General features: G+C 67.3%; 1 protein-coding gene across 3 annotated transcripts in view; it reads left to right on the top strand.

The window, feature by feature from the left end:
- Positions 1-25,864, top strand: part of CBFA2T3 (CBFA2/RUNX1 partner transcriptional co-repressor 3) — a 79,553-nt gene that overhangs the window by 49,035 nt on the left and 4,654 nt on the right. For 2 of the 3 annotated variants that reach the window (XM_039227712.1, XM_039227726.1), the window contains 7 exons: positions 10,595-10,741; positions 13,384-13,461; positions 17,712-17,950; positions 18,036-18,125; positions 22,131-22,312; positions 22,737-22,960; positions 25,609-25,694. In XM_039227712.1, coding sequence (XP_039083643.1) covers positions 10,621-10,741; positions 13,384-13,461; positions 17,712-17,950; positions 18,036-18,125; positions 22,131-22,312; positions 22,737-22,960; positions 25,609-25,694 — 1,020 coding nt within the window. In that variant the 5' untranslated portion in view covers positions 10,595-10,620. The remainder of the gene's footprint in view (positions 1-10,594; positions 10,742-13,383; positions 13,462-17,711; positions 17,951-18,035; positions 18,126-22,130; positions 22,313-22,736; positions 22,961-25,608; positions 25,695-25,864) is intronic. The other variant, XM_039227718.1, reaches the window with a different exon arrangement.

Here is a 25,864-nt window from a genome sequence, read left to right as displayed (position 1 = left end):
TCCATCCATCCGTCCATCCATCCATCCATCCACCCACCCAATCACTTGTCTGTCCATCCATCCACCCACCCATCCATTCATCTATGTATTCACCCACCCATCCACTTGTCCATCCATCCATCCACCCACCCAATCACTTGTCTGTCCATCCATCCATCCACCCACCCACCCAATCACTTGTCCGTCCATCCATCCGTCCGTCCATCCATCCATCCACCTGCTACTCACTCACACATCTCTCTGTACATTCTCACCACCAGGCAGCCGTGCCAGTGCATTCATTGCCCCAGGCCAGTCACACTCAGGTAAGTGTGCCAGTATGCAGATGGGCCGCTTCCCCCTGGTGGCAGATGTGCATGGGAGGGGCTGGGAAGGGCCCAGAGGTCCAGGACTAGTGCGGGGCAGGGAGGGGCCGCTTCCTCCCTCTGCCCCTCCCCCCAGCAGGCGGCCAGATGGCAGGGCGCCTCCCCCGAGGCTCTTTGGGAGCTGCTCCCAGCCGAGCAGCCCCGGCAGCCGGGTGAGGAATGTGCTTCCTTCGTGCGCCAGCCGCAGGGCTCGCCGGCATCTGGGCCGTGTTGGCGGCGCTCTGAAGAGCATGGGAGGTTTTCATTCCAGCAGCTCTGAGCTCTCCGCCCTCCCCTGCCTGTCAGCCCCGTGCTCAGCGCCCGGACGCTGTAGACGGGGATGCAGAACCGCCGTGGGCTCGGGTCCGAGAAGGTCTCGCCCCGCCCCCGCTTGTTGGGGGCATGGCCCCGCCTCTGAAGCTCCGTGTCCCCGGCACCCACGCCACTTTCTCGTCACTTCTCTGTGTGTGTGTCTGTTCACCAGATAGAATTGCATGTGCTTCTCTCTCCCGGTTTGGATGCGCGGGTCACTGTCCCACGTGGTTAGATGGTATTCCGTGGCGCCGCTTCTGCTAGTCCGCGAGCTTCGCATCCCACGCACAGAAGTCTACGGCTCGAACCCTTGCGGAGTGTGCCCGGTAACAAATGTTACCCACCCTGCCCCTGGGCCCTGGCCCCCCGGGCACCACAGGGGGACGCGTCCTCCTTCCCACCGTGGGGCCGACACCACTTGATATGAAAAAAGTGGCCTGGGGTGTGCTGCAGGCCGGCCCGTGCACGGCGCTGTCTGGGCTCCGTCTGGGGGTTCACGGTCCCAGGGAGACAGGCAGTGGACGCCAGGACGACCCGGCATGGTCGCAGCTGCAGGAGGGGGGGGGAGGCAGCGCAGGTGTGCGCTTCTGGCTTGGGGGTCAGGGAGGGCTTCTCCTCCGAGGGACACGTGAGCCAAACCTGACTGGAGAGAAGGGGGTGCTGGACAGGAAGGCGGAGGCAGGGCAGCCAGAGTGCGCGAGGCAGGCGGGGTCCCGTCTGCTGCCCCCGTCTGCGCCGGAGACGCGAGCTGGGCGGTCTTGCCCGGTCTTCCCGGTTCTTGACGAGCCCAGGTTCGTCTGTAGAGAGTAAACAGGCCGTGCTTTTCCAGATGCTGGTAAGAGACGGACATGTGGCTGGGAGGTGGTCTCTCAGCCCGGGCCACGTACCCAGGTCAGAAGCGCTGAGCCGCCCGGCCTGGAGGGGACCCCTGGGCTGGGCTGCAGGGATGTTCTGGTGGGGTTGCATCTGGTCCAGGTTTGTGTATCTCGGTGGCAGACGGGACCTTCCCACCCAGGCCGACTGGCTCCCTCTCACCGCCGATGGGATGTCATGACCCCCGCTTACGGCAGCCTGGACACCAGTGTCCCCTCTGTGGCCGCGAGCGGTCTGCACGGTGGACCCCTCTGCCCACGTTCACAGGGAGGGGCGAGCCCGTCCGCCACCAGCTGGGGATGTCAGCCTTAGAGCTGGACACCGATGGGATCTGCTGTGTGATGCCTGTTACCCTGGGGCCCATGACAGTGCCATTCTGTGCCTCGGTTTCCCCACTGTACCTTAGGGCTCTGACGCCTCGTGGCTTTTTCAGGAGTTAGAGGGTTTCAGCGCCTGGAACATGAACGGCTCTCGGCAAAAGGGAGCGAGTTTAAAATCAAATTGTGCAGGTGTGTGGCGCGTGGGGGCAAGCCCTTCCCCCCGGGACCCCTCAGCAGGGCCCCCCACGCATGCACATCTTTACCAGGATGCCACTTGCTGAGCACACGCCACGTCCATGAGCGCTAGACACCGGCCGTGGCTCAGCCTTCTGTGACACGTGCTGGACACCGTCCACGGGTCACCCTTCCGTGACTCCTCAGGGTGGGGTCCCCCGCCCCCCTTCTCAGGTGTGAAAACCGAGGCGCAGAGTAGGAAGGCCACTGACAGTCGAGCCAGGGACCGAGGCGGGGGTGGGGCAGCCAGCCAGAGCCCGGTGTGGGAAGCCCCGTGGGCCCTTGTCCAAGACCAGCCCCACCGCAGAAGCGGGAGTTACGGGCCTCACTTGCCAGTGGGTAAACTGAGGCTCAGAGACGTGCCATTTCCCTGAGTTCAGGGCTGTTTGCAGAGGTCCCAGCTGGGCTGTGTTGCCGTGGGGACCTGCTGCTCCTGCCCCCGGCCCCACTGGCCCAGGGTCACGGGGTCCCTGGGGCGGGCAGGCCAGGATGGCGGTGGGCAGGGGGCTGGGAGGCTCTGGAGGGACGTGGCTCCAGCCACGGAAGGCCCACGGCGACTGGCGGAGGGGAAATACTAATCCTATGTTTTCATGTCATTACTTGGTCCGCGGGCAGCACAGGCTGTAACACAGCAGGTGTGGGAGATGCTGGGGACTCATCAGGGCCACCCCCCCCCGAAAACCCCACGTGGCTTTTCTGGGATCAAAGACAAACCTTCCTTCTGACCTTGGCCTTGGAGCCTCCTGGTCAAACCCACCCGTCTGGACCTGGAGGGTCACCCAGTGTCCTGGGTTTGCCCCCAAAGGCAGGCAGCCCCCTGAAGCCCCTTCACCTCTTCCTCAGCCCGGTGGCCCCCGTCTGTCACTGCTCGGACCCTTGTGAAATGTGTGTCTTCCTAGGAATTCCTGCCTAATTTTTCCTGTTTATCCTACACACGCCCGTGGGCGCTGGGAGCCCCCGCCCCGCACCAGTCAGAGAGGCTTCTGATGGACCCCCCAGGGCCAGGAGAAAGGTCCCCACGGCAAGGGGGTGGCAGTGAAGGAGGAGGGGCACTTAGGGGCAGGACGGCAGGGGTCTGGGGGCTCGGTGCCCCCTCCTCCACGAGAGAACTCTTACCCCAATCTCTGCAGCCCTCAACCCCCAGGGAGCCGTGCATCCCGGCCGCTCTGGGCCGAGTTCTGGCCGAGCTGCTGGCCACCTCCCCGGGCCCGGGCCCTGCCCAGAATTCTAGGGGCCCCTCGACCTTCCGTGCAGGGACCTTCCCACCCCGCTCTGCAGCCCAGCCTCTCACAGCTTTACCCCCAAGTCCCTTTCCCCCACAGCCAGAAAACTGGCCCCGACCGAGGGAGCCAGAGCGGATGTCCACGCTCCACGTGGACGCAGAGACCCTGGAGGTGCTGAGCACTCGGAGGAGGGGCTGCTCTGGGCCTCACGGGGCCGCCCGCCGCTGGGGAGGCCGTGTGCCTGGTGGGTGTTCCCCGCCCGCTGGGCTGTGTGGCGTCCATGTCTGAACACACCCTGAGCCCCCTGGTGGCCCGTGACTGACCCCCCCCCAGCACACTCCCACCTCCTCTGTGGGTTTGGAGTCAGGCTTGCGGGGGGTCACGGGGGTCTACAATCAGAAGGCAGCTTTGGGCCCCGTGCAGAGCTCCGTCCCAGACGAGGGACCGGCAGAACCCTGCAGCCTGCGGAGCTGTGGCCTCGGGCAAGACCCCCCCACCCCCCGCCTCCATCTCCTCTTTCCAGTGGGCAGCTGTGAGGGCGCTGGGGGCGTGGAGGACACGGGGACGGGGGCCCGACAGGGAAGGACATAGGGAACCACTGGAGGTCCTTACGGGGCGTCTGCCTCGCTGTGCGAGTCGGCCTCAGTGTCCTCGTTGGTAAAGTGGGTGACAGGAGGGTCCCCCCAAGGGCAGGTGTGTGAGGAGGGTGCCTGGATGGACAGAGGGGCTTCTGACGGGCCGATCTCTCCCACTCCCGGGCAGGGCTGCCAGGGGACAGGTCACTGCCCTTCCCTCTGAGCTGCCCAGCCTGCGCCCCCTCGAGACACCCCCGGCTCTTCCTGGGGCAGGTGAGCAGAGCTGGGCTCCCAGACCCTCCAGCGGGGCACACGCGGCCGAGGGTCAGGACTCACATCTGCCGGAAGGGAGGCCGTGGGGCGGGGGAGGCAGCTGTCAGTGACCTGTGCTTCCCTGGGCTCTCCTGGTTGTAATGCAAGGACGTACGGAGTGCCTACTGTGTGCCTGCGGAGTGCCTACTGTGTGCCTGCGGAGTGCCCGGCGCTGTCCTAGGTACTGGGTCTCACTGAGAGAAGGTGGCCTTTGGGCTAAGATGCGAGGAGGTGCGCTCCTGATACGGTGAAGGTACCTGGGGAAGGAGTCCTCGGCAGAGGGAAGAGGCAGTGCAAAGGCCCTGAGCTGGGACCAGTTGAGTAGACGACCAGGGAGGTGCAGGAGATGAGGGCAGAGAAGGCCAGGCCAGGCACAAAGGACCCCGCGGGCACTCGGGCTGAGGGCAGGGAAGCCGCTTTGTACCAGTCTTGGGAAATAGGTGTGCTTCCCAGGAGGGCAGGCGTGTGTGTGTGCCTTGGCTGGAGTTTTAGAACATCGGCCCTCTGCCAGGCCGGGGCAGAAGCCGGGAATTCAAGGGCAGGTCTGGCTCCCGGCTCTGCCCCCGTCCTGCCCCGGGAGCCCTCGCCTTTTGGGGACAGTGGGGACGGGCCCTCGCTGGGCTGTGGAGCACACTGTGAGGCTGGCCTTGGCCCGACGCCCTTGAAGGGGGTTTACGTGACGGACAGGAAGACGAGCATTTGTTACAAACGCAGGTTTCCTTTCGGCTTCCGCACCACCAGGGCCGCCAAGGTCCCTCAGTACCCCCTGCGTACAGATGTGGACGCTGAGGCTGGGGGGCAGCGTGCCAGAGTCCTCGCCACACCCCCGTGTTCTGCCGCCCTCGGGGGGGGGTGCAGGGGGCCTGCCCCGAGCCCCCAGAGTCCCGCTCGCCCAGCAGCCCTGGGAACGGCTCCCGCTCTGTTACCCCCAAGGCTGGCCTCTGTCATCCCGGGAACTGGAGAGGGGCCCGGAACCCCCAGGCTCCCACGGGCCTGAGCACCAGTCCCAGGAGAGGGGTCTGAGGCGGGGCTGCATCCCGGGGCGGCAGGCCCTGAAGCAGGGCCCTGCCTGGTCTCGATAGGGGGCACGTCCCAAGCTGGGTTTGAAGCCAGCGCTGCCTCCCTGTGCCAGGTTGCCTCATCCGTGCACCTCGAACACTTACTGTGGGGTGAGCTGAGGTGATGCGTGTGATGTGCTCAGGTCCAGGCCCAGTGTGGCCTCAGGACTTTATCACCATGGCTTTGTTACCTACCTATCAGTACCCATCCCTGCCTGTGCAAAGGCCCTGAGGCAGGTTATCTGCCTACCTTCCTACTTTCTCATGACCTTTGTAAGGATCAGATGAGGTGCCAGCAGAAATCAGACCTAAATCATCAAAGCAAGGGCTCCTTACTTCTGGCAGCAATAGACTTGAGGCAGACAGAGGAAGGTTCTAGAAGCCCAGGGCTGGGAGCTCTGGGCTGTGGCCAGTTCTCAGCCAGGCCGGGAGGGCTGGGAACCACAGCCGGACAGGGACAGTGATGGATGGGGTGGCTTGTTCCGGCACATTCCATGTTCTTTCCCACCGGCTCCACCCGGCCTCGGAGAGCTGCTTCCTCTGTGGACGGATTAGAGATCAGCTGAGGACTGGATACACTGTCTGGGAAAGACACTGGGTGTCCCCTGGGCCTGCGGCGTGCGGGCTGAGGTCTGGGAATGTTCTCAGGCCTCTGCTCGCCGCGCCTTCGGCTCCTCCGCTTGCTGGGACGCCCAGGCTTGAGCCGACTCGTGCACGCCCAGCCCACGCCAGGCCCCAGCCCCCAGCGTGCAGGGTGGGAGCCGCCAAAGGAGAGCCCCCAGGGGGGGGAGTGGACAGCCAATGGGAAGAGGGGGGCACTGCAGGCTGTGGGCAGGTGGACGAGCTGCCCAGGTCATTTCCAGCCCCCCACGCAGCTGTGTGAGCTGAGCAGGTCACCGGGCCTCCCTGGGCCTCGGTTTCCCCATCCGTAAGTGGAGACCAGAAGAGCGTCGGAGGGCTGTGGGAAGGTCACACGAGCCGGCGGTCTGGGCCCTTCCTGTAAGGAATGTGCTTTTCCACGCACGTTGGGCTCCCCGGCTCCCCGCCCCGCCCGCCTGCCTCTGCGCCGGGCCCACGGGCTGAGGGGCTGCCACTCCCACGGTTGCCCCGCCTGGTCAGCACGAGGCCACGGCTCCGGCCGAGACGCTGTGTGGGGCCGCAGGGGTGCTGGTGAACCCCGGCATCTGGTGACACGGCTCCGCATCCCTTCCCTGGGTCCCGTGCTTTCTTCCGCTCGTGTGGCCGGACCCTTGCTCCGCTGAGACAGGTGTCTGCGCCCACGGGGCTGGGCCTGGCAGGGGGGCTGGGGGGGAACCGGTGACTCCTCGGCCCTCGCTGCTGACGGGACGGGGGGTGGGGGGCTCACAGGGACGCTGCTGGCCGGGTCTCATTTCTTCTTCCCGGGCCCCCCGAGATCAGAAGGGGCTCCCCGCAGCCAGGAAGTCGGTCCTCACACTCACCTGCCCGAGCTGGGACTCGGGACGGTGGCCTCCAACCCCCGACAGCCGTCCCTCGGGTTCTGGGAGGCCCACGTGGCGTTCCCGGGGCAGCTGGGAAAGGGCCCGGGCTGCTGTGGCTTCAGAACTTTCCGATCGACCGGCCGATCGCCCCCCCGGCTCCGAGACCCTGAGCCCGGCACTTGTTTTCTCTGAGTGTCGGTCTCATTATCTAAAAACAGATCACGGACTTCTGTTATCACATGGGATCCCTAATAAAAATCGTCCTCGGGGTCACTTTGCTTCCCCCGACCTGCGGGCCGGGCAGGCTAACACGCGTGCAGCACACGGTAAGCCTGTGGGGGGGGGGGGGGGCTCAGGCCATTGAGGGTCCAGCTCTTGGTTTTGGCTCAGGTCATGGTCCTGGGGTTGTGGGATTGAGCCCCGCGCAGGCTCCGAGCTGCGTGTGGGGCCTGCTGGGGATGCTCTCTGTTCCTCCCCTGCACATGTTCTCTCTAAAATAAAGATTACGTACACGCACGCCATGAGAAAGCAATGTGACTGGATCTGCCGAACCAGAGGCCCCTGGAGGGGAGCCCCCGCCAAGGCTGAGAGCCTTAATCAGCCCCGAATCAGAAGAGCAGAAGGCGGGATGGCCCAGGGGGCGTGCCAGGGGCAGGGCCGACCAGGTGACCCTGGGGAGTCGACGTGACACCCGGGGCCCTGACGTGCGTTCTGGGGAAGGTGTGAGGACTCCAGCGTGTGGAGCCTGGGGTGACGCATTGGGCAGGGGTGCGGGGGGGCTGAGAACCAGGGAGGTCTCGGCGGCATCCGGGAGGCAGGCTGTCTAGCCCTCACCGGCCCCCTTGGCAACCTGGGTAGGAAGCGGGATGCCAGCACCCGGCATCGCTGGTGGGGCCCTTCCCCCCACAGCCCTGCACCCTGAGCCCGGCCACGGGGTAGCCTCGGGGAGTCGGAGCCCTGATGAGGGTCTTCAGGCGACCAAGGAGCATCCCTTGACCCGGCGTGGGGCCTTGGGAGGGGGCTGGGCAGGAAGCCAGTGCCAGGAGGAGGCCACCCCTGTGTGGCAGCTGGTCAGGCTGGGGGCCAGTCGGGCTGGGGGCCGGTCGGGCTGAAGCCCCCACACAAGCTGGGGACTCAGGGACGGGGAAGAGATGATAACCGCTAACAATAACTGACGGTGTGAGCACGGCGGGTGCAGCCCTGCCTCCTCCGATCTGAAGCGTGGGGTCCCCTCTCCTGAGGAAGGGAGGTCAAAGCTGAGCCACCAGGAGGGAAAGAACGTTCCAGGCAGGTGTGCAGGGCTCAGAGTGGGGGCGCCCTGGGCGCTGGAGGAGGGGCGAGGAGGTGGCGTGGTGGATGGGGCCCAGGAGGGGCAGGGGCGGTGGCCTGGGGCGCGTGAGGAGCCCGCGTGCTCCCTGCTGCCCACACCGTCGGCCCGCGTGCGCCGGCGCCGCCCGGCCGACCCTCCTTCCTGCTGATTCTCACCTAGGCTCCCTGAACACTCTTGCCTCTGGCCCTTGCACTCTCTGTTCCCTCAGCACAAATGCTGTTCCTCAGCACCACACCCCACTGCTCTTCCCCGAGGGCCTGTTCTCTGGGCTGCGGCCTGTGCTGAAGGCGGCCGTGACAGCGGGGTCCTGGCACCCAAGCTGCTCCAAAGCCTTTGCCGCAGTTCACCAGGCGCTACCCCGCCTGTAGGGACAGAGAGGCCCGGAGCGTGAGGGGCTCGCACAGCCGGCCGGTCCAGGCGACTCCTGAGGCCCGGGCTGTGCGCCTGCCACCCCCGCCCCGCCCCGCCCCTGCGGCCTCTTCCGAAGGGTGTGTGCGGACAGTGAGGCCCTTCCGAGTCCCGCAGACCATGTGGCCCTGCGTGCTGTGCGCCCTCCTCAGAGGCCGCTCGTCTCTGTGCTTGTGAATCAGGGCGACGGCAGCACCCCCAACCCCCAGGGCTTCAGGGCGGAGAGCAAGCCGTGAATGCTGGCGTGTCTCCTCTGTGACCCCTCCTCAGAGCCACTGTGCATCCACGGGACACACGTGTCCCTGAGCCAGGTGCTCAAAGGCGGTGGGGCCTCCATGCCCAGGGCGGGCTGCCCGGGCAGGTTCCCTCTGCCCCTCCTGCAGGCGAGGCCGGGACGGAGCCCCCCGTGGGAAGGGCTTCGGAGAGTGGGAACAGGCCACGTGTCCCCCGTGTCCCAGCCTGGCATCCGAAACGCCCCCCAGACCCCGCCCCGGGCGACCTGTCAGACGAAGGGCGGAGGGCGTGGGTCTGCGCCCCGCAGGGCGGCCCGGGGCCCGCGGTGGCCGCTGCCTTTGCCTTCTTTGGTTGTCACCGGGGACTGGCCGCCGTTGATGGGCCCCACAGCTGCAGTGCACGTGTGCGCGGCCGTCAGCTTCCCGACAGGCGGGCGCGGGGGGCAGGGCGCCCGGCGGGAGGCAGGCCAGCGGCTGCAGCTGAGTGGGCAGCAGGTGCGGCGTGGCCCGGTGGCTGCTAGTGACCGGCTGCCTCCTGCTCCATGGGGCCCGGTGGGGAGCCGTCCTCTTGACTGGCCGCGAGCGGGGCCAGAGCGCAGAGCGCAGAGGGCTGGCACGGCCCCACGGGTGCCCTGTGAAGGGGAGACGGGGGCCGCGCCATATGGGGCACGGGATAACGGTAAACGCCGTTTGTTAGCGTTATTAGTCACCGACCCCCAGAGGCTGGTTGCCCCGGGCGCACGGGTGCCTCTGTCTGTCTGTCCTGGTCCCGTGGGGACCCTGGGAGAGGGGGCGTGAGATGTAGTCACACGGGGACAGCTAATGGGTGCGGAGCCCTGGCCGCGGCCCCGCCCCTGGGTGAGCCCCCTCAGTGTCAGCAGGGTGAGCTGGGGCAGCCTGGGCTGCAGCAGGTAGAGGCGGCCGGCCCGCATGGCCGCCCCAAGCCCCAGCCACCGCTCCGAGGTGTCCGAGCCGCCCTGCCTGACCTGAGGCGGGGGGGGTGGTTGCAGAGCGGAGCAGATGTCCCGCTGGCTGGCTCAGGCTTTGTGTGGCCGGTCACACTCACCCAGGCGCTTTCCTCAAGGCCCTGCTGAGGAGGAGCCCCGTCCCCGTCCCCCGTGTCCACACCTGACCCTTCGCAGAGCTTCACCCAGCACATGGCAACCTGGACAGTGTCCAGGGGCACGCAGCCCGCTGCCCTGCGGAGCCCACGCTGAGTGGCCAGGCCTCGTACAGCCTGACATTGACCGCGTCCTTGGCCTGCGGGGCCCAGGAATTACCCAGGCCCGCAGGTGGTTACGCAGGGGTTTTCCACCGCCTGGGGTCAGCCTCCCAGACCTTCCGGGGAAGACCCCCCACACCCAGATGACAGTTTTCACATCTGAGAGCTGACGGGGCTCCAGTGGGGCCCCAACACCTGCAGCTGCTGCGCCTGGGACCTTGTTAGAAATGCAGGCTCCCCAGACCTGCTGTCGCATCAGAGGCGGGGGCGGGAGGCTGACATCTCTGACTGCGCCTCCAGGGGATGCGAACCGCTGCCTCAGGGCGGGGGGTGGGGGAACATGCCACCCCCTGGTCCCCAGGGCAGCAAACCCAAGCTCCCCAGCTTGGGTCCCCAGCCCCATTTGGGCTGAATTCTCCCAGCTACATCCTCCCCCCACCCCCCGGCCCACCTGAAAGGGGATGACCCAGGCCTGACCTCTGATCCCAGGTGGGCGGGCCGTCAGCCACCTGGGAACACAGCTGGGGCTTATCTGGGCCCTGGGATTGAGCCACCTGGCCATCGGCTGGGGGTCCTCCACCTGGGCCCCGTGGCGGAGGCCCAAACCCAGTGCGGCTCCCTCCCCTCCCCTCTCTGCTTCACCACCTCTCTCTCTTCTCCCCTCCCCCGTGGCCCCGTGGCCCCCTGCAGTGGACAGGAAGGACAAGGCAGCAGCGATGCCCGACTCTCCGGCCGAGGTGAAGACGCAGCCCCGCTCCACGCCCCCCAGCATGCCGCCCCCGCCGCCCGCCGCGTCCCAGGGGGCCACTCGGCTCCCCTCGTTCACGCCCCACACAAGTGAGTAACCCTGGGGGGCACTGGGTGCGCCGCGCTGTTTGGGGCTACGGTGAATCGAGGCCTGTGCTGGGGGCCCTCTCCGGACCCGTAAACGCCCAGCGCCGGGTCCTGGAGAGGGAGGAGCTCACCGTGGCTCAGAGACTGAGTGTGGAGGTTCAGATCCTCGCTCGTCCACTTGGTGGCTGTGTGGCCTCGGGCAGGTGGCCACAGTCCCCGACTCACGGAGCTGCTGTGACATCAAGTGAGTCAGTGCAGGCTTTTACCGAGTGGCCTGCACATCGTGCGTGTTTTCTCAAACTTTGCTGTTCTACTTGGAGCTCAGAGAGGGACCGGGGGTCCCTGCAGCCACACAGCACCTTCCCTGAGGGCTCACGAGAGGTGGCGCTGGGCTCCACGCCTGGCTGCGGTGGGGGTGAGGGTGGCCAGGCCCCAGGCTCAGCCCCGGCCTCAGCTGCAGGGGTGTGGTGGGCAGACTGGACCTTTGGGCAGCGTGTCCCTGGCCCCGAGCTGAGCCTCTTGGGACACGCAGCGTCTCTGTGTGGCCTCCGCCATCCACACACTCACTGGAGGCCTGTTCCCTCGTCAGAGAAACGGGGGACACCGTGACTTCGGGGCCCTGGGGCCCAGGCTTGGCAGTATGCCAGCAGCGGAGGGAATCCACATGCCGCCTCCTCCCCACGTTCGGAGGCCGGAAAGCCCCAGACCTGGGGGCCCTTCCCCAGACTTTGAAACCCGAGTGAAGCCCATCTCTAAGAGGGAGACTGCAGCGTCCAGCACGATGTAAGACCCTCGGACACCCTCCCGCCCACCCCCGAGCCCAGGCCGGACCGCACGGTCTGGCCCGGTGCCTTTTTTCCCCGCCTGTGAGCAGTACTGGTGCTGCCATTGGAGGCCGGGCAGTGGGGTTCTTAGGGCTTGGGGGTGACCCAGCCTACGTCTGGAGAAAGGTGCTGGCCGTGGAGCCAGGAAACGCAAGTCCAGGGTCGGGCTCTGAGCCAGTCTCCTGACCTCTCCAAGCTGTGGTCCGGCAAGTGGCTCGATGCCACGGGCCCCAGGTGTGCCGCCTCGGGGCGGGGACGGCCCAGCGCACACAGGAGCCCTTCCCTGCACCTTCACTTGCCCTGGGAGGTTCCCGCTTATCTTCCTACGGAGCCAAGGCTGAGCCAGGTCCCCGTGAGCAGTGGGGACTGACGTGACGCCTGGCCCTGCCCCCTGCCTGGCGGGGGCCACTGCACACTGGTGGCCCTCGGCGCCCAGGCCTGGGGTCTGCCTGCGTGGCCGTGGCAGGCAGGGCCGGGGCCCAGCCAGCCTTCCTCTCACACAGCCTCTGTCCGGCCGGGTCACATCCATCCACCAGACAGCTATCTACCTGACCCCTTTTGCCTCGAGGGGAAGTCCAGCCCCACTAGCAGCTCCGAAAAAACTAGACCCCGGGCATCCACCCGAATGACCCCCCACCCTCCAGCGTCGGGCTCCAGGCCAGAGCGGTGAGCAGGCTGTTGGCCGGTCTGACCCAAGGCTCTGAGCGGGTCACCCAAGTGTCAAGGACACGTCTCCTTTCCTTCTTGGTCCAGGACCCATGTTCTAGAAAGCACAGTCTGGGAGCAAGGTGTTCCGGGTCAGGGACAGGATGGGGCCTGTGTATGGCTCAGGGCCCCCCCACTGGCCTTTCTGAGCCCCCCCCCCCACACACACACACCCACAGCACCGCGGCCTCACATTTCTGGAGTGGAGGCTCCGGCTTCATCTGGAGCATGGAGGTTACAGGAGACCCCTGGTTCTTTTCTAAGCTGACACGTCAATGTCGTCGGGCTCCTGGGTCTCTGGCCTCCTCAGAGGGGCCTCAGACTTGTTCCCTACGCCGTGCACCTGGCTGGTGGGCGCTGGATTCCTGCCCCGAGATCCCCCAGCTTCCCCAGGACCGGCCTGTGAGCTAAGCCAGCTGGAGACTGGCCGTGAACCGTGGCTTGAACTGTGGCTTTTCCTGATGACCGCCCTGGGCACAGATTCACTGGGGGTTTGGACTCTGGAGGTGGTGGGGATGGCTGAGGTGACTCTGGGAAGGAATTTGAGGAGCTACTCAGCAGCTGGGAAGACCCTCAAAGGCCCATCCTATCCTTGATTACCCCCTGTGACGGGGGGCTCACTGTCTGGACACAGTCTATCTTCTTGCAGCTTCTGCCTACTAACTCCAGCTCAGACAATTGAACCTCTTCCTGTCTGGTGCTTCCTCCCTTCCTGGTGGCTCAATCCTGGGCTTTGCTTTGGACCCATCATTGGCTTGTCTGTCAATGGAGACTTCAAGCTCTATGAGCTTGGGCTCAGGTCCCTTGAGGATAGTGCCAAGCGGGGGTAGAGACACCATGTCGGTGGAGACACCAGAATTCTTGTAGACTTCTAGAAGATCCTTCTGGAAGTGACCCTAGGAGACCCCCCGCCCAAACAAGCCCGTTATTTTACAGTGGAGGAAACTGAGGCCCAAAGAAGGGAATGGACTGGCCCGAGGTGGTGACTGAGTCCCGACCCCCAAAACTGCTGTCAAGAGGCAGAGGGGGAGGGGCCGGCTACAGGCGCCCCCCAGGGCGGCCCTGCCCACCTACCCGCGCTTTCCTGACAGCGTGTTTTTCTTATTTTGCTTACAGATCGAGAGGACGGGCCCACGATGTCCCTGCCCCATGGCCGTTTTCATGGCTGCTTAAAATGGTCTATGGTCTGTCTTTGTAAGTAAAATAACAAAAACCGCGGCCTCCTGGGAGGCCCTCACCCCGGCACCCTCTGCCCCCGGGAAGGCCACAGCGCTTCCCCCGCCGCCTGCACACCCCGATGTGTCCAGGCTGTCCGTTAGTCCTGCCTCCCGCTCAGAGTAGAGGGGGCCGGGCAGGCGCAGGAGAGCAGGGGGCAGTCCCGAGGTCACACCCAGCCCTGCACTCACAAGCTGTGCAGCCTCGCGCAGGTGGCGGCCTCTCTGAGCTCCCTTTTCCCCACCACAAAATGGTGGATAAGACAGACCCCAGGGTCGTGAGAAGGTCAGATCTCGACAGCACATCAGTAGCTCGGCCGCCTCAAGGGCAGGCCCAGCTCCCACCTCTCCTGGTAGGGTGACTCGAGCAGGTACTACCACTTGAGCCTCAGTTTCCCCGCCTGTAAAATGGTGGTCATCCCAGCACCTAGCGCCAAGGGCAATTGCACGGAGACGGAGCTGTGAGATGCTGCTGGGCTCACTCAGGGCCCGGAACATGCTGGGCGCTCGGTCACCAGCCGACGCTCCGTCAAAGCCTCTGGCCGCAGCTGGCACGCGTAAGGGCTCGAGGGCCGTGCTCAGAGTTTGTCTGCGAGCGACCGCGGTCAGGACAGGCCGAACTCTGCAGCAGTGACCCCGGCAGCCCCCAGGATCTGAGCAGGAGCTGGCAGAACGTTCTGGGGTGTCATCCATGGCCTGCGACGCTGCTGGCCCAGCTCTGGTGCCCGGCGTGTCCCCGAGCCGCAGAGCTGTCAGGACGCGTCATCCACACCCGCGGGGAGAGGGGCTGGCAGGAGGGGCTGTTTGTCGGGTTCCGCATCCCAGCACGACCCCCGGCCAGGCCACGGGGCCGCGGGAGCCACAGGGGTGCTCGCGTGTGCCCCCAAACCTCAGCTGGGGACACGTGTGCGGTCTAACTTAGTAACACACCTGTTGTGGGAATGAAAGCACTTGTGGCCGGGGGTTATTTTCGGCGTCTCTTTAGCGGGTTGCTGAGACTACGCGGGCAGCCCGCGGGAGGGAACACGGGCGAGCGAGGGCAAGCGGGCCGCCGGAGGACCCAGGCGCCGAGGGCAAGCTGGTAAGAAAACTGCAGGGAGCTCAGGCCCACACTGGGACGGCGGCCACAGGGTGGGGGCCCAGGAGGTGTAGACGGCCACACCTCTTAGAAGCCTCTAGAAGATCCAGACCCCGGGTGATGGGCCAGCTTTGCTGGGAGGAATGAGCCCCTGCTGTGGTGAGGTCTCCCGTGGCAGCAGGCCACCTCCTGGCCTGGCCGGGGCGATGGCCAGTGGCCGTCATCTGTCTTGAACAGGGCGTGTGTGTGTCAGGGTCCCCCATGGGGCCGGCTGGGCTCGCCAGTGGGAGAGAAACTTAGCACCCCGGCCGGGCCTCCAGGCGCTCTGAGGGCCCTCCGGACGACACCTCGGAGAGGGTGGGGACGGCGATGCCCGCGTGCTGTGCCTGGTGCTCACTCTCCATCGCAGAGCGAGGGGCACCTGGAATGCTTCTGGGCCCTGGAGGTGCCTCCAAGATCGTCCAGAGCAGGGGGCAGACGGGCTTCCACCGCCTGGTGTCCCCCGGGGCGGGGAGAGCGGAGCTGAGGACTTGGGGCCGCGTTCCTGCAGCCCGGAGGCCGCACAGGGGTCCTTGGGCCTTCGGTCAGCGCTTTCCAAACCTCTGCTATTGATGAGTGATCGCCCAACACACAAAAGCAATCAGGGTCAAGCATTTCAGCCCCTTCTGGGTGTAGAAGGTTAACGATGTTCTGTAGCCCCGGCGGGGGCGGGGGGTGGGGGCGGAGGTGGGGGGGGCAGAGCAGCAGGGTGCCGGGCACCAGCCCTCGGGCCCCAAAGCCCCACCTCTGGTTCAGGCCAAGGGTCCATCTGCAAATGAAGAAACTGAGGCCAGGCCCAGGTCTCGCCCTCCTGGGCTAGGCCAGGCAGACGTGAGGCCACAGGCAGGGGGCCTTCGCCCACGCCCACCAGGGCAGAGCCGTCGTCTGCTGCTGGGGGCCTACTGCGTGTGGGGTCGGCCCGCAGGGGGAAGGCAGCCTCGGGGGCCGTGCGGAACGTGCGTGATGCTAGGGAGCCTTGCCGCCCGTGGATTGGTGCCTGGCTCGTGGTCGGCAGTGCGGCCCCGCGAGCCGGGGACGGGCGTCTGCAGGTGTCACTGGCCGGCAGTCTGCGGGGAGGAGCCAGGCGTCGAAGCTGGAGTTGTGGAAAGTGCCTGGGGAGAGCAAAGCCCGCCCGCGGACTCGGGGTTAAGAGAGGGCATTCGCTGAAGGGCTCTGGGGGAGGGAGGGGACGGGCCGGTCCTGGAGCCCACAGGGGACAGCGCAGCCCCGGGGCCGGAGGCCTGCAGGGCACGTGGAGGGGGGCGGCCGGGACCCAGGACGGCCCGGGCTGCAGAGGCCCGGGGCCCAGGGAGGGGGTCCTGCACGCCTTCCCCTCTAGGCTGGGGGAGCCAGGGGTCTGCAGAGCTGGCTTCCCAGCACCTGGTCAGGATGGGCAGGGCAGGCGGAGTCTGAGGGGCGAGCTCACACCCCCTCCGTCAGTGTAGGCGCTCTCTCCGGGCTGTTCCTGGGGGGCTGCTTCTCAGAGCAGAGCCCCATCCCCCGCCCCCGCACTCCGAGGCTGCCGGGTCTCAGCTACCGTGGAAGTGGCGGGTGGAGGTGGCCGGAGCCTCGGAGGAAACCCTGGCTGAGGCAGCAGCAGCCCTGAGCTGCTCACCTCCCCGGGCTCCCCAGTCGGGCATGAGAGCATGCCCTGTGTGCAGAGGCCCGGCTGGACGGGGGGCGGGGGGCTGGGGGACGGGCACGGGCCTTGTGGACCAGAGCCAGAGAGGTGTGTGTGCACGTGCACCTGTGTGCGAATCTGCGTGCGTGTGTGTGTGTACAAGTGTGCGTGCACATTGTGTCTTGTGCAAATGTGTGCATCTGTGTACAAGCGTGCGTGTGTGCGAATGTGGGCGTGCTTCTGTGTGCAAATGTGTGTGCGCATCTGTATATGTGTGCAAATGTGCGCGCGCGCGTGTGGGTGCACAAATGTGTGTGCAAAGATGCATGCACTTCTTGTGTGCGAGCGTGCATGTGCACAAGTGTGTGTGCGCGCAAACATGTATGTGCCTGTGCGCGCGTGAAATTGTGTGTGCAAATGTGCATGCGCGCGTCTGTGTTGTGTATTGCATGTGTGCAAATGTGTGTATATATCTGTGCGTGCATATGCATGTTTGAGAGTACATGTGTGTGCTGCGTGTGCACGCATGTGTTCATGTGTGTATGGCGTGTGTGTGCGAGGGTGCTGAGGCAGGGAGTGGCGGTGGGGGGTGGAAGGCACGTGTGAGGAAGCAGGGTTCAGACCGTCAGGGAGGGCGTGCATGCGTGTGCAGAAGGCGGCAGCCCGGTGAGCGTGCAGGGGCCCCGTGTGTGAACTTACAGAGGCTCCTGGAGCAGGTGTGTGGACGGCGGGCTGAAGGGAAAGGCGTGCGTGGCCTCCGGGGTGATCAGACCAGCCTCGGGGCTCCCAGAAGTGCCAGCACCGCGTCCCACGTCCGGAGCGCCTTCCACTGTCACCAGGGCCCGCGGTCTCTGACCTCTCCGCAGACCCTGGTCAGCGAGGCTCGGGCTCCGGGGCCTTTCCCTCTGTCACTCGAAACTGAGGAGTGAGGTCTTGGCCCAGGACATTGCAGAGGGGACATTGCAGGACCCCAGGACATTGCAGAGGGGTCCCAGGTGTCTGCCAGCCCCGGGACACTGACCCCAGTGTCGGGGCCCTGGTGGCCGACGGTGCTGTTCCGCTGACCCTGCCCCCCCCCCCACGGCCCCACGCGTGAGGCCAGCTAAGAGCCTCCCCGGCCGGATCCACGCCCACGTGTCACAGGGGCCCACCCCAGCCCTGTCCGCCCAGGCATGGGGGCCCTCACAGAGGCAGTGGGGCACCTCTCGGGGTCGTCGTGGTGGAGGCAAGGGTCCCCGGCCTTCCGGGAGGGAGGACCACCTACCCCGGAAAGGGGAAGTGGACCAGCAGATCCCTGGGGCCTGTTCACGTGGACACGTGTGCGGCCTGGCGGCAAGCGGGCGCCCACCTGGCGGCACGGGGGTCCCCGTGTGGTGTCCCCACCGCAGAGCAAGGCCAGAGGGCTGGGGCTGAGCCGGGGCCCGGCGTGCACGTGCGTAACGGCCTCTGCCGCCCGGCGCCGCCGTCGTCAGCCCGCCTCTCCTTCCCGCAGTGATGAACGGCAGCCACTCGCCGACGGCCGTCAACGGAGCGCCGTCCACACCCAGCGGCTTCAGCAATGGCCCGGCCACCTCGTGCACCGCCTCGCTGTCCACGCAGCAGCTGCCCCCGGCCTGCGGGGCGCGGCAGCTCAGCAAGCTCAAGCGCTTCCTCACCACCCTGCAGCAGTTCGGCAGCGACATCTCCCCGGAGATCGGCGCGCGCGTGCGCACGCTCGTGCTGGGGCTCGTGGTGAGCGGGCGGGCGGCAGAGGGGCGTGCCCCCCCCCGGGGCGGGCCGCGGGGCGCAGCCTGATGTGACGTGTCCCCTCCCTCAGAACTCCACGCTGACCATCGAGGACTTCCATTCCAAGCTCCAGGAGGCCACCAACTTCCCGCTGCGCCCGTTCGTCATCCCCTTCCTCAAGGTGAGGGCGAGAGGGCCCCCTGGTAGCTGGGCCCGCCGCGGAGTCCCAGGGCGTCCCCGCCCGCTCTGGTCGGGCACCACCCTGGGCCCGCTGGGACCCTGGCGGGTGCTCCGTGGTAGCAGAGCAGCGGCCGCCAGACGCCGGGCTCTAAGACAGGGCTCCCAGATGGGCCCCGCGTTGCGTCAGATGTGCTCATCCGCTCAGCGGCCACGGTTTGAGCGCCGCCTGTGTGCCCCGTGCTGCGTGGGGCTTGGGGACACGCTGCGGAGCAAGGCAGGCAGAGTCCGTCCTGGAGCCGGTGTCCAGGCGGGAGGAAAGTCGGACGACCGACTGTGGCACGGGTCTGCGGCGACGAGGGGCGTCCCGGTGCGGGCTCGGGGGGAGCCGCGGACAGCGGGGTACAGAGCCTCGCCAGCACCAGGGAGCCGCCCGTGGCTGGAGCAGAGGGAGGGCCGGGGACCGAGGGCAGACGGAGGCACGGGCGAGGGGGGTGGCGAGGGGGGGCAGGCAGATGGATGAATGGGTGTCGGATAAACAAGGGTCCTGTGGCCAGTCACATGGCAAACAGCAGCCCGGGGCCTCTCCACGGGAAGAGATGGTGGTGGGCCGGATACGCCAGGGCCCCAGCCCCGAGCCCCCGAATCAGAATCTGCATTTTAACAAGGTGCTGGGTGACGCGTGTGCACACGGAAATGGGACACACTCAGTTCTAAACCCGGACCAGCTTCTCCGTTGCAGCACTTCTCAGGGCCTTTACTCCGTAGTGAGGATCACAAGCCTCCCAGAGAGGGCAAGGGTGAAACACCCCCCAAGTGGATTTGACCACGTGACCCATTACTTCTGTGCACCTCTGGCGATCAGGGTTCCACGGAACTGGCTTCCGGAGATGCCGTTTCCCCGGGCCTGCAGTGGCACCTCCAGCCGTGGGCCCTGCTCAGCTGTGTGGCTGGGCCCTGGGCGGGGCTGCCTTTAGAGCGTCTTGAGGACAGACTAGACCCGTGGCTCGTGGATCGGAGCCCTGCCACTTAGCCGCCGTGGGCCTGGGCCAGGCTGGCTCCCCCCCGACTCGGTTGCTGCTAACGCACGGTGGAGGTCACCCCCGGGGCCACTGGGAAGGGTGTGGCCCAGGCTCGCTCGCGTCAGGCCTCATATGGGGGAACTTCAGACGCCCTGCGGACCCGCGGCAGCCCCGGAACTGGCACCGCTCCTGGGTAACAGCTCCCCGTCGGAGGGGAGCCGGGCGGGCTGGAACTGGACCCACCAGGCTCCAAACCCCCGGCCTTTGCAGGGCCGGCCCTGGGCTGCACCTCGTTCCCTGCAGCCCCTGGTCAAGGGCACCCTTGGTGTGGCCCTCCTTCCCGCCCTCCCGCCCACGGCCTGCTGCGCTCACGCCCGGAGCGGGGACTGGCGGCCGTTTGCAGGTCGCCAGGAGCCCTGCCCTCGCCTCCCTTCTCCCACTTACTGCTGACTCCACGCTCCCCATCTTTGGGGACACAGTGCGCCTGCTTATCCCGTCAGGTCAAATATTTACAGCAGATGTCCCCGCCTGCTCAGCTGCCCTTGTTTGCTGGAGGAGCAGGGCCGCGACACATCCGGCGTCCCCTGCGTCCGCCCAGCCGGGCTGCACACCCCGGCCCGCGGGACATGCCCAGGCCTCGCCCCGCACGCGGGCTGCCTCCTGGCGCCGTCTCCCCTCTGCCCACAGTGGTCTCAAAGGGCTCCTGGGGCTTCCATGCCTAGATTGCCCTCGTGGTCATCTGGCCAGCTGGCCTTCGGGGCTGCCAGCCACGCTCCGTGTCTGTGACACCCCCACCCCCGGCTCCGGGCCAGCAGACTGTTGGACAAGGTCACAGAGTCCATCTCCCTGACAGGGCGCAGTGACCAGGTGCCGGCTGGAGCCCTGGCCCCAAGGTCCGGCCTGGGGAGCAGCCCCCACCCCGCTCACCGCAGGAGCCCTGGCCCGGCCGCTGCTCCAGCTCCGTCTCCGGTCTGCGACCTGGGCTGGCAGGGGGCTGGCACCTTCCTGGGGACCCACAGGCCACCGTACCAGGGCCTCAGAACTGGGGCCTGCAGGAGAGGCAGGCGGCGCGGCCCGCTCTGGGCTTGGGTCTCAGCCCCTCCCATGTGACCGGGGGTACGGTGACCCCTCGCAAGGGCAGGGATGTGCCAGTTGATTTCTTTTTTTTTTCTTTAATGTTTTATTTCTGAGAGAGAGAGAGACAACGTGAACCGGGGAGGGGCAGAGAGAGAGGGAGACACAGAATCCAAAACAGGCTCCAGACTCTGAGCTGTCAGCGCAGAGCCCATGCGGGGCTCGAACCCACAAACCGTGAGATCGTGACCCGAGCCGAAGTCAGACGCTTAACCGACTGAGCCACCCAGGCGCCCCTTGTGCCAGTTGATTTCATAAGAAGCTCACAGGACCCGTCGCCCCCGGGTACGAGCAAAAAGTTAAGTGACTCGCCCAGGGTCACCCAGCAGAGCCACGTGGGCTGACCGCCGGGCCCACCACACACAGGCTGTATGGACACCAGATGAGGGACTTGGAAAAGCCCTCGCCCCTCCTTCCCGGGGAGTCGTCGGCTCAGCGGACCTGCCGTTGCAGCCGTCTGTATGAACACTGACTTCCCTTTGGCCTGGGTTCCCGCCCGTGAGAACGTGGTTCAGGGTCGGTGTCCACACGGCCTCCGTGACCAGGTCTGCCCTGGTCTCGGTGGGGCCTCCCCTTGGGCCCTGGGCCCTGGGAACAGAAGGGGAACTCCTGCCCCTGAGGGCCTCTGACCAAGTGCTCACACCCTCCACCGGCTGCTTCTGGCCAGGGGCTCCCCTCCCCGCCCAAGCGTCCCTAGACCCCCGAGTTCTGCCCAGGCCGACAGTGTGCACACGGCGGGGCTTGCAGAGCCCGGGAGCTGCCACCCCACCCGGCCGGCCCTCCACCCGCGGCCCCGGCTCCCAGCTGGCCCCAGCCAGCCAGGAATCCAGATGTTTCCACTGCCCTAACAGCGACCAGCCGGTGCCCGTGCGGTCCCCACCCTACTGAGCCAGCCAAGGGGAGGCCGGGCGGGAGGGGCGGGGGGGGGGGCTTGGCCTCCTCAGACCTCCCAGGACCTCCTTTGCCCAGCTCCTGCTCCTAACACGTTCGACAGATGGCGAGCTGGCCCCCGCTCAGCTCTCGGAACAGAAAACCACGCCTTGCTGCTGCGCTGCTCCACTGGATGGTCCGGGCGGACGCGCCCACGGGACCGCGGAGGCAGAGGCGGGAGAAGCCGCTGTGGCGGCTCGGACACACGCCTGAGAAAGCCGGGGATCGGCTCTATTTACAAATACTTGGAAGTCCTGGCTCTCGGCAGCGCCCTGCCCCCGGGCCCCTGCCAGCCCGCCCCGCCCCCGCCGCGGCCCGGGGGGCCTGGGGGGGCCGTGTGGAGGGCGCGGCGCGCTTGCGACGGGCACACATGGGGGGGTGGGGGCACGGGGCCCCGCCCCAGGCGGGTCATTCTACTCCTGTGCTGTATCGTCCCTCCCTGTAGACGTGGCACCACGTTGTGTCTGTCCACGGATAGGTTGGCAAGACTGTGGGAGGTGACACGTGTGACCGGTCACGTGCGTGGTGTGGGTTCCGCACTGCTCGAGGCTGGGCCGGGAACCCGCAGGAGGGGGCAGAGCAGGGCCTCCGCCCGTCACAGGGGGCTGTGGGGGTGCCCACTCCCCTCCACGCCGTGGGTAACAGGCGCCTGCTGCCACGGGCGCAGGCGAGGAAGCCAGGGTATGGTCCCCGCCCCCTTGCCTTCTCCGGGTGCCACTGGGGGCTCCAGCGTCTGGGTTCCGGGTCCCACCGCACCTCAGTCACTGTGTGCCCCAGGGCGCAGTCCCACCCGCGTCCCCAGATTGCAGCTCAGAGAGGTCATCGGTGTGCCTGAAGTCGCCCAGCGAGGCTGGCCGTCAGCCTCCCTGCCCGCTCGTGCCTTGGCCGCGGGCAGCAGTGAGCGCAGCCGCCTCTCCCTGCAGGCTAACCTCCCCGTGCTGCAGAGGGAGCTCCTGCACTGCGCCCGCCTGGCCAAGCAGACGCCCGCCCAGTACCTGGCCCAGCACGAGCAGCTCCTGCTGGACGCCAGCGCCTCCTCCCCCATCGACTCCTCCGAGCTCCTCCTGGAGGTCAACGAGAACGGCAAGAGGGCGACCCCTGACCGGTGCGCACAGGGGGAGGGGGCGGGGGGCTGCCTCTGCCGCGCTGCCTGTGGTGCCTCAGCTCGGCCGCCACCCAGTAGCAGGGCTGACGGGAAATGGCGACACGGCCGCGTTCCGTGGGCTGAGACCCCTGCGCCTCACCTGCAAGGCCACCGCACAGGGCTGAGGGCGCAGCTGGCCCCCGGGAGGGCGGGGGAGGGGCAGGAGGCAGTCCGCGTGCCCTCGCTCCCCCCACACAGGCTCGGGCTTCTCGACCCCCGGCCCCAGGAGCCCACACAGCAGCGGGGACAGCGGGGGCGCGGGGCTGGGCGAGCCCCTCTCCCTGCCCACGCCCGCCTCCCTCTCACCCCTCGGCCTGGGCTGTTGTCCGGGGCTTGTGGGGCTCGTGGTCCGCGGCCCCCTCACCCCGCCTGCTCTTCCGGTCAGGACCAAAGAGAATGGGTCAGACCGTGACCCGCTGCACCCCGACCACATCAGCAAACGGCCGTGCACCCTGAGCCCCGCCCAGCGCTACAGCCCCGGCCACGGGCCGCCGCAGCCCACGCCGCCACCGCACTACCGCCTGGAGGACATGGCCATGGCCCACCACTTCCGTGGCCCCTACCGCCACCACGAGCCCCGGGAGCTGCGGGAGCGCCATCGGCAGCTCGGTGAGCAGCGCTGGAGGGCACACGCGTGTGCTTGCACACTCGTGCCCGCGTGCGGCTGGGGGAGCAGCAGAGGGAGGGCTGCGACGTGCGCGTCAGTGTGGGGGGGGGGCTCGCTGACACTCCTGACCTTGTCCGTCCAGGAAGGATGCTGAGGAAACGGGTGTGGGGGCCCTGGGGCCCAGCGGGAAACCCCACCCTGGCTGGGCTGTGACCCTCAGGGAGGGGCAGGGGCAGAGCCAGGGGGCACGCGGCTCTCTGGGGTGCAGGGGCCCCTGCGTGGCCGGGGGGGGGGGGGGGGGCGGGGTCACGGCCAGCCAGGAAGAGACCGCCGTGCGGCAGGGTGGGCACGTGAGGAGTCTCCCAGGTCCCAGGCACTGTGGCCACGGCCCCGGGGCGCCCCAGGGGAAGACCCATGAGCCCTCCCTGAGCGCCCCTGACTACACACACCCGTGCTGCCGTCCGAGCAGGGCGCGGACGAGCCTCACAGCACCAAGTGTGAGCGCCCCTAACGGTGGGTGAGCTGCGCACAGAGCCAGGAGGTGCGGGAGCCAGGCTGTCCGGGAACAGAGGGACTGAGCTTCACCAGGTCCCCACCGCGCGTCCTTGCTGGGTCCTGTGACCTCTGCCTCGGTCTCATTCTCCGTCAGCGGATCCAGGGGGACACCGCTGTCCCTGCTCGTGCCAGTGCCCCCCGCCTGCATCACACCCTTCACCTGTTACATCGCGCCGTGTGTGTGTGTGTGTGTGTGTGTGTGGTGCATCAGCAGGCCCGCGTCACAGACGAGGAGGCCCAGAGAGCACAGTTCACGTGCCCGAAGCCGTAGCCATGTCCCTGCGAGTCCCGGGGCACCAGAGGGGGCCCCGAGGCAGGGTCAGCAGAGGCCTTGCCCTGTACAAGGCCACTTCCCCGCCCCCACCCTGCGGAAGCTTCCGGGGCCTGGTCCCAGGCAGCAGGTGACAGCGTCTGGCTCCCCGCAGCCGGGTCGGGCAGGTGCTAATTCCCACCCGCTTCTGCTAACGCAAAAATAAACGCCAGCTGTCCGGCGGGGCTCAGCCACTATTTTGGTTGGGGCGTTGGCGCAGGCCCGGGTCCCGCTGGTGGCTCCTCGCCCCTTCTGCAGTTGGAGGTGGCGTGGCACGTTTGGCGGCTAGGAGGCCATCGGGGGCTGGAAGAGGCCTGAACCGGGGGGTCTCGGCCCTGGAAGCGTCGGTCGGCTCTGGGTCACCCAGCACGGGCTTGAGGCCGCACCAGGGTGGGGACACCCATGCCTGCGTGGGGCCCAGAGCATCCGATGTGCCAAAAGAATCGCATGAGGACAACCAGACGCCCTTGCCTTGGCACGAACTCCTCAGTTCAGGGTTGCTTTGTTCCTCGTTACCAGGCTGGAGGGGGCGCCCCGTTGTTTCGCCTCGTTACGGCTTGGGCTGACCTTGGGTGACCTTGAGCAATCACATCCCCAGAGCCAGCCTCAGTGTTCTCGTCTGTAGGATGGAATAATAGAACCTCCCCCGGAGGCGGCAGAAGGGGGTGAAGCACTGGGCACCTGGGGCCCTCCCCTCCTTGCACCTCCTGAAGGCCTCCTCCGGGCCCCGGAAGGCGGGCAGGGCAGGGCAGCGGGGACACAGCATGGGGAGGTGAGGGGCCCGGGGCCCGTGGGGCACAAGTGTCGGGGCTTCTGGTTTCCCAGCCCCCACTGTCCCCCAGGGGACCACACTTGGAGACACGGCCGCCCTGCCCTGGGGACTGCCAGCTGGGGGGCTGAGGATACGTGGGAAGCCGCCGGGAGCGTCTGACAGGCGGACGTGCGAGGGGCTCAGGGCTGCTGAGGAGGGGCTGGCACCTGGGCTTTGAGGGATGTGCAGAAGCCCCGACTCACAGGAGGGAGCGCTGCACGCGCTGTGAGCCACCACTGAGCCCCTGCGGGCTGCTGAGGAGTGGCAGGGCCCCCACGGTGAGGCCTGGGGCCGCCGCAGCGGGGGCAGGGAAACCGAAGGTGCTGGCTTGGGATGCAGGGAGGTGGGGGAGGCGTGGCCCAGGCTAGACTGAGGGATTGGGACCGGCCTGTTGCCCCCAAGCATTGAGGAGACGCCAGGCCTGTTCTTGACCTGCCCCTAAAGGCAGGGGACAGAGGGTCAGTGCCCAGGGTCCCCTTGCTCACCCTGCCCACTTTCCTGGTGGTGGGCCAGGCCCGGGAGCACAAGGCAGGACCCGGAGGGCCTGGGGCAGAGCCTGGGGAGCGTGAGACAGTGCCTGGGGGTGAGGGGCGTGGCCTGGAGGACAGGGGCGGGGTCTGGGACACAGGGCGGGGCCTGGAGGACATGGGCGGGGCCCGGAGAACATGGGCGGGGTCTGGAGGGCATGGGCGGAGTCTGGAGGACATGGGCGGGGTCTGGGGCACAGGGCGGGGCCTGGAGGACATGGGCGGGCCCTGGAGGACATGGGCGGGGTCTGGGACACAGGGCGGGGCCCGGAGGACATGGGCGGGGTCTGGGACACGGGGCGGGGCCCGGAGGACAGGGGAGGGGTCTGAGACAAGGAGCAGGGTCTGGAGGACATGGGCGGAGTCTGGGACACGGGGCGGGGCCTGGAGCACATGGGCGGGGTCTGAGACAAGGAGCAGGGCCTGAGCGTCCACACCACCCTGCAGCCGTACACGGGTCCCGGCAGGAAGAAGTGATCGACCACCGCCTCACGGAGCGGGAGTGGGCGGAGGAGTGGAAGCACCTCAACAACGTGAGTGTCCAGGGGCCACGGCACCGCCCCGATTCCTGGGGTTCTGCCTAGCCTGTGGGACCCCTGTGCTGCGGGGTGGGGGGGGTCAGGCTCTGTGCGGGCTCAGCTCGGGCCTGCGCACCTCAGCCTGCCCTCTGCTTCTGGGCAGCCCCTCAGAACCTTCCCTGCTC

Source organism: Hyaena hyaena, unplaced genomic scaffold (genome assembly GCF_003009895.1).
Source record: "Hyaena hyaena isolate Hyena2069 unplaced genomic scaffold, ASM300989v1 scaffold_1, whole genome shotgun sequence".
In the NCBI taxonomy this organism is placed as follows: domain Eukaryota; kingdom Metazoa; phylum Chordata; class Mammalia; order Carnivora; family Hyaenidae; genus Hyaena; species Hyaena hyaena.
This window is presented reverse-complemented; position numbering and strand designations above follow the sequence as displayed.